The sequence below is a fragment of the Leptonychotes weddellii genome, chromosome 11 (genome assembly GCF_054177405.1).
Source record: "Leptonychotes weddellii isolate Sample4059 chromosome 11, ASM5417740v2, whole genome shotgun sequence".
Taxonomy (NCBI): domain Eukaryota; kingdom Metazoa; phylum Chordata; class Mammalia; order Carnivora; family Phocidae; genus Leptonychotes; species Leptonychotes weddellii.
This window is the reverse complement of record NC_138379.1, coordinates 8423716-8434095: the sequence shown is the minus strand read 5'-3', so window position 1 is coordinate 8434095 and position 10380 is coordinate 8423716. Positions and strand designations below refer to the sequence as shown.

Genomic DNA, 10380 nt, shown 5'->3' with positions numbered 1-10380 from the left:
TCTTCACACACTTCAGCATCCCAGACCAGGAGCTGGAAAACCTGGAGGTGAATGCCCGTGGGGCTGGGGAACTCACTCCTTGGACAAGCATGGGCTACCATTTAAGTTCTTCTGCACCACACCCCCTCCCTGCCCCTCAGTCCAGGTCCATGGCCCTCAGCTTGAACCTTCTCAGCCCCCATTCCCTGCAGAAACAGAGTCCAGAGTACAGGGAAGGCCTGTAGCAGGACCCAGGGCCACTGGGAAGAGGTTAGAGGCAGGAGACAGTAAGAGTCAAGGTCAGAGGAAAGTGGGAGCATCCAACATCCCCCATCCTGAAGCTGGCTTCGCTGTCTAGAGCCCACGACAGTTTAGACAGGAAAGGCCCCACTGGCTCACTTCCTCAGGAAACACACGGGGGGTGTGGGGGGGGAGCAGAAACCGCAATGCTCACCCCCCAGTCCTGTCCTAGGAGGGCCAGCAGGGCTTTTGTCCCCATCCACAAAAAATGGCAAAATGAGAATGAGGACCCGTGGATTCTATCGTTCCCAGTCACCCAGCAACCCCCACTGGGCCAGAAGGGCCCCGACCAGGATCTGGCATACTCTTCCCATTTCCAGCCCAACCCGCCTGCCATGAGGTCTCTCTGCCCTTCGATCTCTCCCCGTCCACTGACCAGCGCCCAGGTCACCTCTTTGAACTAAAGATCCCGGTGCTAACGGGCACGATGGATTCCTTAGAGAAGACGGAAGGAACTAGTTAGGGAAGCTCTGAAACAGGGGGAAGGAGAGGCAGGGAGGGCACGCTGGGAGCGCTCACCCTCTGCCCGGGGCCAACAGGGTGGCTGCAGCTGATCTGGTCTGCGGGGCAGGGCCACACACAGGGGCCCTGTTCAGACTCATGCCCCTGCACCCACAGGCCTCCTGGTAAGCTGGGAGAGCACAGAGGCTGATGGCCAAGTGACTCCTCCTGTCCAGGGGCCCCAGGGGCCCCAGGAAAGGTTTCCCGCATCGGCTCCACGCCCGGCCTGCAAGCCCAGCCAGGTGAAGCTGACAGAGAAGGGTTGAGGTGGCAGCTCCAAACCCTCAGGATGCCGCTGCAGGGAGATGCTCTCCCCAGTCTGGTTGGCACAAGGAGGCGCCTGGTGTTCAGAGATGGATGGTGACCTGACCGGAACACACAGCAAAGTGGTGGCAGGGTGGGAACAGAACTCAGAGTCCCAGCTCTATTGCATCATGTGACCTGTCACCCAGAGAAATCCAGACGGGAGGCAAGGGGATGAATGGTGGTTTTGGAGAAGTGAGGCAGGATGCAGATGGGGTTTGAGGAAGTTGGAGCCAAGTGCCTGAGGGGGTGGCGGGGAGAGATGGTGGTGGGGATGGTGGGGCTTCCATCCAAGGCTGTTGCATAAGCCAGGCAGGTCCTGGCCTCGGAAGGGATGTGCAGAGGGGACAGAGACACAAGACTCTGAGGGGGGAATTGTGGCAGGAACCGGGGCCTGGAGAGGGTGACAGAGAAAAAAAAAAAAAAGCAACAAAACTACAGTAATTAACTAACATAATGAAATGGTGCCCAGGACGGGAATAAGGAACTGGGAGGGGGTCTGTCGGGGAAGAGAAAGAGGGTCGCTGAGGCGTCTGGGGAGCGGCATGTCCTATATGGGTCTACAGGTGGCTGAGGGAGGTGCGGGGCCAGAGGGAGCGGCTGCAGGCTGAGCGTGCTCTGGGGGAGGGGTAACAGAGGAGTCGAGCGCCACAGAGCCAGCCTGGAGGTCTGAGGAGCAGCCATCACCAGGGTTGGAAGGCAAGGTTCCAGAATGGGCCAATGGTGTCATATATGTCACACACGGGAACCGAGTATCAGGCACGCGAGCCGAGCAGGACCCTGGGGGAGCGGGGTTGGAGGCAGGTGACTCTGGACCACTCCAGCAAGCGGGACGCAGGTGTGTGCCTTGTAGAACACGGAGCAGGGGGCGGAGAAGGTCAGGAACAGCCGTAGGATGCAGGACAGAAGGCAGGGAGGTTGGAACACCTGAATCAGGTGGACTGGGCCACGCAAGCCTCTCCTCACCGTAGCCCCAGGGCCGCCAGTCCAGCCCAGCCCTGCCAGGGAATCCAGCCCTGCGTCTCCCCTGGGAGCCAGCACAAGGCCTGGGACAGCGGGGGCTCACTCTGTGCTGGGGCGGAGCGGGGCGCACAGCACCTGCCTCACGTCCGCCTGCTCAGTCCTAGAAGGATCTGACACCTCGAAAATCCAACACATACAGAGTGAGCACCTATCATGCGCTAGGCACCCCATCAGCCCCGATCCGCCCAATCTGCATGACCGCACAGATTTTGGCAGCAACATCCCTGAGCTCCCTTCTGACCGCGTTCTAACTCACTCTGCTCCCCGTCCCCCACCACCCTATTGGGCACAAATCTTGGGCAGACCTGGGGAGAGTCTACACCAAGCAGGATTCTAGTGAGGGTCTGAGCTCCTCACACATGTGCGGAGTAAGGATCGGCAGGAGATACATCCCCAGTAGGTAGTCAGATCAAGGAAGGCTTCCAGAAAGCAGCAGCTGGGAAAGGTGCACAACTGCTTCCCAGGCAGGAGGCCCACCTTCCTTCCACACTTCAGATGAAGTCTGAGCCTACAGACCTCTGTAGCTTAGGCCCAACAGGCAGGAGCTTGCAAATCCAAGCCCCTTCGGGTAATCAAAACCCAGAGCAGTTAGGTGACCTGCTCAAGATCACACAGCCCGTCTGCAGCCCTGGGGCTCCCCAGCATCTTGCTTGTTCCAAAGACAGAGTCCTCCATCCCTGGGAGGGTGGGGGAATCTCATTTCATTCCTGAGCAGTCCATCAGAGCCCGGCCCTCCCTAGAAATAGGTAATATTAGCCCCATCTATCAGACAGGGAAACTGAGACCAGGGGAGAAAACTAGCCCAGAACTCAATTTCTGGCCTTTGCTGACCAAGCCCCAAGTGCCCAGCACTGTGTCAGCTGCAGATACTCGAGATGCCACCATCACCCCATCTCAGGACAGGCTTGGCACCCAAGACTATGGACATGAGAAACTATGGGGGATGGGGAGAGGAGCATCCCAATTTTGGGGGAGCTGCCTCTGGGTTCAGAGTTCAGGGCTCCTGCTCAAGGAGTCCCAAGGAAGAGGGCCCACCTGAGCTCCTGCAGAGTCCTGCCACTGCCCCCCACCCCAGGGGAGCAGCCCTGGGGCCAGGGCCAAGGGGATGAACTGGCACCAGGGCCTAGCCATTAACGGCAACCATCCCTCACCTACAGATGAGGAAAGAAACTCCAGAGACACTGACAACTTAGCCAGGGCCACTGATCCCAGAGTCTTCATACTCTAGAATAAAGGGCCCAAATATACACCTACCCAGACTGTCCTGAGCCCCTGGGGGCCGCAAGCCCAAGCAGCTCAGTTAGACTTACATGGACAAGTGTGACCCCAGGCAGGGTCCCTTCTGGCTCCTGCTGGGGTCTGGGTGAGCTCCTAGGACACCAGGCCCCCAGTGGATTCTGGCAGCTTGGCCCCTGATCCTTCAATCCCTGCCTCTAATACCCGAGTTGGGAGGGGGGGGGATCCATAAAAATGCAGTGCTCAAGGAAACCCCCAAACTCTGCCTCTCACTCCCAGGTGTGCAGCTCCCCCTTCTGTCCCTCATGTTTTCCATCTGCATTTATAAAGCACCTGCTAGGTGCTCTGTACCTGGCTAGGCCCTGGGGTTAGGCTAGGTCCTGGGGGTCTAAATGTACATGCAAGAAGTGAGTTATAGGGCGCCTAGGTGGCTCAGTTGGTTAAGCGTCTGCCTTCAGCTCAGGTCATGGTTCCAGGATCATAGGATCGAGCCCCGGGATCGAGCTCCCTGCCCAGCAGGGAGTCTGCTTCTCTCCCTCTACTCTCTGCTTATGCTATCTCTCTCTCTCAAATAAATAAATAAAATCTTAAAAAAAAAAAGAAAGAAAGAAAGAAAGAAATGAGTTATACTGAGGATCATGTGGAGGTCAGCTTGGCAGCCTGGTTTATCCAGAAGCCTCTTGGGAATATGGCAGGGAGGCTGGACTGGCGGTGAGGGGGGGGTCTTCTCCAGGACCCTGAGTCTTTTTGACACTGTCCTTAAAGAGAGCATCTATTGGGCGCCTGGGTGGCTCAGTTGGTTAAGCGACTGCCTTCGGCTCAGGTCATGATCCTGGAGTCCCTGGACTGAGTCCCGCATCAGGCTCCCTGCTGAGCAGGGAGTCTGCTTCTCCCTCTGACCCTCCCCCCTCTCATGTGCTCTCTCTCATTCTCTCTCTCTCAAATAAATAAAGAAAATCTTTAAAAAAAAAGAGAGCATCTATCTACTGATGGCTCCCAGCCCTGTCTGTCTGGCTCTGGCCTGGATGCCTCCAGGGAAGGGCACTCTGGGCATGGATCAGCCTGCAGCTCTCCACCCCACAACCTGCTCATTTCGTCCAGAGACCCAGAGAGGTGAGGCCATACTCTCAAGATCACATAGTAACTCAATGACTGTTTTGCCTGGGTGCCCCCAACATATGGGGTAACAAGCTTCTTCCAGACTGGGATGCCCCTTAAACACAGTTAGCCCCACGCAGGATTGTGCTAACCCCACCAGGTCCCACACAACACTTTCTCCCTGAACTCAGTCATCTTCAGGGGTGGGGGCGGGGGGTGGAGGAGGGTACTTTTCCAAAAAACATGTGCTCTTCTTCACCTTTCCACCCTTTAAGAGGCATGCCTCTCCACACCTCACCCCTACCAGGAGCCCTTTCTCTCAGGACCCCCTGCTGGGGACAAAGCCCCACTATTCTCTAGCATCTCAGCCCAAGCTTTGCTAGGGGCCATAGAGTCAAGTGGACCTAGACTGCATCAGAAACCCCTCCAGCCTGCCAGCCCCCCCAGAGGCCGTCCCTCACTCCCCAGCTCTGGCTAGGAAAGAGTCCTGTCCTGGGACCCCCCAGGTGGTCCAGTTCTTTACAGGAATACAACCCACCCCACTCTGGCCACAGCTCTTCCAGGACCTGGCCTTCCCAGGCCATGGGGAGGAGGAAGTGTTTGCCCAAGTCCCTGAGAAAACCACAGCCTTCCTGCACGAACATGGCAGGGGACCCACACCAGGTCGGCCAAGGGACTGGGATCACCCCTGAGAGCCAATAAACAGTCATAGGGACTGGGGCCACTAAGCCAGGACCCAGGGCTCTGCTGCCCTCCTTCAGACTGCAGGGAGGTCCTACCCCACACCTCTGAGCTGGGCTGGATCCAGGAGCCCCAGATGGAGGTTCATCAACTTACTAGCGACCTTGGCAGAGACCCAGCCCCCTTTCCCAATTGCACTGCTTTCCAAGGGTTCATCCAGGCTGGGGGGGGGGCGCTCCTCCAGGTGCGTACCCCAGACTTACTCTGGCTTGCAAGCGCCGCACCCCCCCCGCCCGCCTGCCCGCCCCCTTCTCACTCGCGCTCCAGACGAGCTAGGAGTTGGCGCCGTCATGCCGGGAAGGTCCCCACCCATAGAGAGCCCCCGACCCCTCCCCGCGGGGCGTCCTTCCACCTCCGCCGCGCGTTGGCTCGCGCGTCCCGGGACTACGGGGCGCCCGTCCGCCGCGGGCCGGGTGCACACGCGGCAGGGATCCGCAGCCCCGGAGGCCGCCGCGGCCCGAGCCCGCGCGGTGCGGCGAGCGCTCACCGACCTACCCGCTCCACATCCCGGCGCCGCCGCGAGCTCCTTGCGCCGGCCCGCGCCGCGTCCCCGCCCGCCGCCTGTCAGTCTCTCCGCAGCCGCCCCCCGGCCCCCCCCGCCCCCGGCGGGTCACGTGGCCGAGGGGGTGGCCCGAGGACACGTGCCCGGCCCCGCCCCTCCGCCGCCCGCCCGCCCCGGGACCGTGCGCCGGCGGGCGCGGGGGAGGAGCCGGCGGCCGGCGAGTCCTGCGGTCAGCGCCGCGCTCCGCAGCCCGCGGCTGACTCGTCTCGGATCCCCCGGCGCGGCGCGGGCCCTCGGCCACCGCTGCTCGAGAACCTTGGCGGACGGTCTCTCGGAGCCCGCCGACACCCACCCGCTGGCCAGCACTCCCCTTCCCTGGGCTCCCTGCTCTGTGCCCGTTCTTGGGCAACGTCCTGCAGGGTGGGAAAGGGGCTAGACCCCAAAACAAGTTTTCTCGGGTTTACTCTGAGCGCTTATCCCAAGGGAAGACCCCCCTTTGGCCCAAGTCTTCAACCCCAGCCCTCCCCCAGCCCCACACCACACCCACCCCGCAAAGGGGCCTTCCCCTCTTCTTCAGAACACTCCCTGACCATCATTTCCCTGCCTTTGCCCAGCATCTACTGTCTGGGGGAATGCACCCCCACCCTGCACACCTGTCTGGATTTAGGTCCTCTGCAAAACCTTTTCCTGCATCCCAGACCACTGGTCTTCCTGTCCCTCCATCCTTCCGCCCCTTTGTCACCAGTCCTGAGCCCTGACTACTGGCCTCAACTTCAGCCTGCAGCTGGACCCAGTGAGAGTATAGTTCTTCTCTCCTGCCAGGGATCCTGGCTCCCACTCTCTGGGTCTAGAGAGGCCTAGGAGGCCAGGAGGAAGGAGGTGCTTCCCTTCCAGATGCTACCAGAACTCAGGACACTACTCTTCTGAGCCCACAGAGCTGGGACCCCAGGCTTGAATTTGTCAGGTCTTCACTGGGGACACACATTTCTTTCATTCATCCATTCATTCATTCACTCATTCATTCATTCATTCATCCATCCATCCCTTCTGAGCACAAACTGTGGACCACACAAGGACTGAGATCCAAAGGGAAACTGCATCGACACATGCTCTGTCATCCCGGAGCTCCAATATGGTAGGGAGACATACTCACAAGGACCTCCACTTCCAGGGCTGCTGCCCAGGGCACACTCAACTAAGTGCACGGTGTCTTTGTCACAAATAGAAAATGGTACTGCCTTCCTAGATGGCGACAGCCCATGCCAAGGTACAGGACTGGGTGAGTGGAGGGCAGGCTGGATTTCATGCCTTGCTTGCTCACTCCCTTGGCTGGCACCTTGTGCAGTGAACAACCTGGGCAGCCCACTATGACATCCCTTCTGACTTACCAGAATCATTCTGCCCAGACCTCCAATGCCCTTCACTCTGCAGGGTAACTCTTTCTAAGACTGTGGTTTCCCAAGGGCAGAAACCATCTCCTCGGTGCAGTGTTTCTGTGCCTACCCCAGCCTAGTCCAGGGTCTGGCCCAAAGCAGATGTCACCATGTTTGTTGACTTGAATCCTACACCAAGTAAGTCTTGAGCAACTGCTGTCTTCCTGGCCCTTGCTCTGTTCATTATTTAGGAGAAGGGGGAAAAGACACAAAAAGGGCTCAGGACAGGGCCCTTACCCTCCAAGACTTCACAAGCCTGGGCAGGAGATAAGACTGGTCCAAGTCATGGTAACCCAGACTGGTGGGAGATAAGGCATGGAGGCAGTGTCAGCCCAGGCTAAGGCCCCAGAGGAAGAGCCCTTAGCAGGACAGGGTAGCGCCAGTGGGCTTAAGTGAGGCCTCCAAGGACAAATGTGGGGTCACCACTCTGGGAGCACTGATACCCGAATTACTACCTAAAAATACCACATCATCTATGCATCCAGTGACCTTCGATTGCCAAGCCTCACTAGCTTCTTCCACAGTCCAGTGAGCTCTGCTCCTCAGCTGAAAAGGATTGGGCTCAGAGAAGTTCAGGAACCTACCTGATGTCACACAGCCAGGGGTGGTGGGGCTGTGACCCCTTACATCAATTTTCTGAAAAGACAGCCCAGAAACTAGAGAACTCCCTAGAAGCTGCAACTGTGTGCAGTCAGGCAAAAAGGGGAGCGTACTAGGGGCCTGGCCAGCAGGTGCGGAGGAAGAAGTAAAAGGTCAAGACCTCAAACGACTGCCCTTCGCCCGTCTCCCCACCATCCCCATCCCCGCCTGGCAGCCTTGACCACAGAGCCTCGACTGGAAGCAGATGAGGAACAGGAAACTGCCAGCCTGGTTGACCCAGGCCCCAATTCTGACTTAGGTCTCTCCTCCCATCCAAGTACTAACCAGGCCCGACCCTGCTTAGCTTCCGAGATCAGACAAGATCGGGCGCGTTCAGGGTGGTATGGCCGTAGACTGACTTAGGTCTGTCCTCGGCTCACCGCGTGACCCAGGATGTTTGTCTTGCCCTCTCTGAGCCTCAGATTCTATGTCTGTCCAACCACCAAGTTAGACAATCAGGGTCACCCGTTGGCACTGACCTTGTAAGAGGCTCATGAAATTCCTCAGAGTTCCATGCCAGTCCCCTGTCAGGAGCCTGGCTTCTGCCTCCCTCCTCCCCCAGTGCCCCTACAGAATGGCAAGATTTCCCTCCCTCCCCTTCGTGACCGTGACCGAGGTCACTGGCTCACCTGTCTGTGTCCCAGGGCTCCTCTCCCAAGTTCCCCTCGAGTGCAGGGCCCAGAACTGATGGGGCGTAGCGGACAGCCCCTGAGCTCAGTGCCAGGAACACGGGGCATGTTCCTCGGGCAGGACACCTGGTGTGCTCCTTGGGGTCATCCATGCCAGGGCCAGCCTGAGGGTCCCTCGAGAGCCTGCCAGGCAGGCAGGTGGCAGAAGCCTTCTCCCTTCCCTCCTCCCCGCCTCCCCAGGCTGAGCCTCACGCTAACCTTTGCTATCTCTGAGGAGCAGGGCCTGGGACGAAGGCCCCTCCCAGCAGGCCTCTATCTCTTGAAACCCCGTAATTATTAACTCCTGTGGCTCAGCGGGCAGCAGAAGGCACTGGGGGCCCTGCTTCCTGGGCTCCGGGCCAGGAAAGGTGAGACTCCCTGAAGGGTCGTGGGAGTTGTCCTCTGCATGCCCAAGTCCCAGCTTCCACTAGGGCCCGAAGGAGGAGCCACCTAACCCCTCCCTGCCCAGGTTGGCAAGTTGGAAAGACCTGTCCAGCCCAGGCTCTATCACTAGTTGGTTGTGTGGCTTTGGGCAAGGACCCCCGCCTGCCCCACATCCCGTCCTTGGCCTCAATATCCCCTTTAAAACTTGTAACCACCAACAAAAAAGCACAACTCAGTGCAGCAGTTAACAACCCAGGCCCAGTGTCCGAGAGGCTGGATTCAACCCCATTCCAGACTATGAGCCTTTGGGCATGTTAGTCTCTCTGTGCCTCAGTTTCCCCGACCATAATACAGAATCTCACTCTCTAAGGCACACCAGGCCAGCTGCTACTGCCCAGACATGCCCTACACCACCCCTTTCCTCACACAGTGCCCTCGGCAGCACATCCTACCTCCTGCTGATAATTTCTCTTTTGCTTCCCCCCCCCTCCACCAGGAAGCCTTCCCCCATGGATTGCTTTCCTGAGGGTGAAGCCCTCAGGCACGTGTCCACCTTGTGTCCTGACAAGTAAAACCGTCGGACACCCCCACAAGAACCGAGTGACCCCATGGGCAGAGGCTGGCCCGTGCTCACCCCCAAATCCTCAGTACCCCCTTGTCTGGGACATGGTCAGCCTCAGCCCATTGGAATGGTTTGAAGGTTCCACCCTATCTCATTTGGCTTGAAGTCTAATCCTAGTTCTGCTGGTCCCTGGCTGTGTGACCTCGGGCAAGTCACTTCACCTCTCTGGGACTCATTTCCCTCATCTGTAAAATGGGAACAGTCGTCCCCAGTGCAGTTGTGAACATCACAGTAGGCGACATCTGTGAAGGGTCTGCCACACTCGAAATGAGAATGTCCTCCGCCTTTCTCCCTCGTCTTCCCTCTTCTTTCCTGGCAGCCTCTGACTGCCCGGGTGGGGGGAGAAGCTTCCAGTTCCTGACTAGCAGTCACACCCCACCAGCCCTGCCCTGCGGATAACAATATCTCCCACTCAGGCTTTGGGCTTCGAAGCTCTCAGCCTAATGCAAACCAGATGCTGGCCTTGCCTTTCCTGGCAGTGAATTTTCCATGGCCTGCTCCCACCCCCTTCCTGTTTTTGCTCCTCACTGATACCCTGCTCAATTCTCCTGTGCCCCCACCTTCCTCTGTGGGCAACCTCTGGGCCCACCTGGAAACAATTAATGGAAAACAGGAAGTATGAAAAGGGGGGAGGGTCTCCCCATCACCCCAACACAGCAGGAGGGGAAGGAGCTCAGCCTGGCTGAGGACAGGGGGTATGAGAGCGAACCCCCCCCCAAGCACCAGCCTGCCCCTTGGCGAGGAAACTGAGTCAGAGTTGCTCTGGGGACTGTAGAGAAAAAAATTGCTGCTCTCTGGACATTTAGGCAGAGCTGGGGCTTCATGGGGAGCTATAAGGGCCTTATGTCCTTGGCTGTGACTTAGAAAAATCAGAGCCAGAAGAGGCCCAAGTCCCTCCTGCTGCAGATGAAGAAACTGAGGCTCGTCCGGGGTCACCAGTGAGTCAGAGCC

At 58.5% G+C, this 10380-nt stretch overlaps 1 protein-coding gene across 7 annotated transcripts in view; it reads right to left on the bottom strand.

Annotated features, from left to right (window-relative positions):
• RAB3IL1 (RAB3A interacting protein like 1) overlaps positions 1-8622 on the bottom strand; it is a 20980-nt gene extending 12358 nt beyond the window's left edge. For 2 of the 7 annotated variants that reach the window (XM_081797983.1, XM_081797980.1), the window contains exon 1: positions 8385-8620. In XM_081797983.1, coding sequence (XP_081654109.1) covers positions 8385-8536 — 152 coding nt within the window. In that variant the 5' untranslated portion in view covers positions 8537-8620. Of the gene's footprint in view, positions 1-5676; positions 5777-8384 lie in introns of those variants that run through there. The other 5 variants (XM_081797979.1, XM_081797984.1, XM_081797982.1 and 2 more) reach the window with 5 other exon arrangements.
• Positions 8623-10380: the final 1758 nt, after the last annotated feature.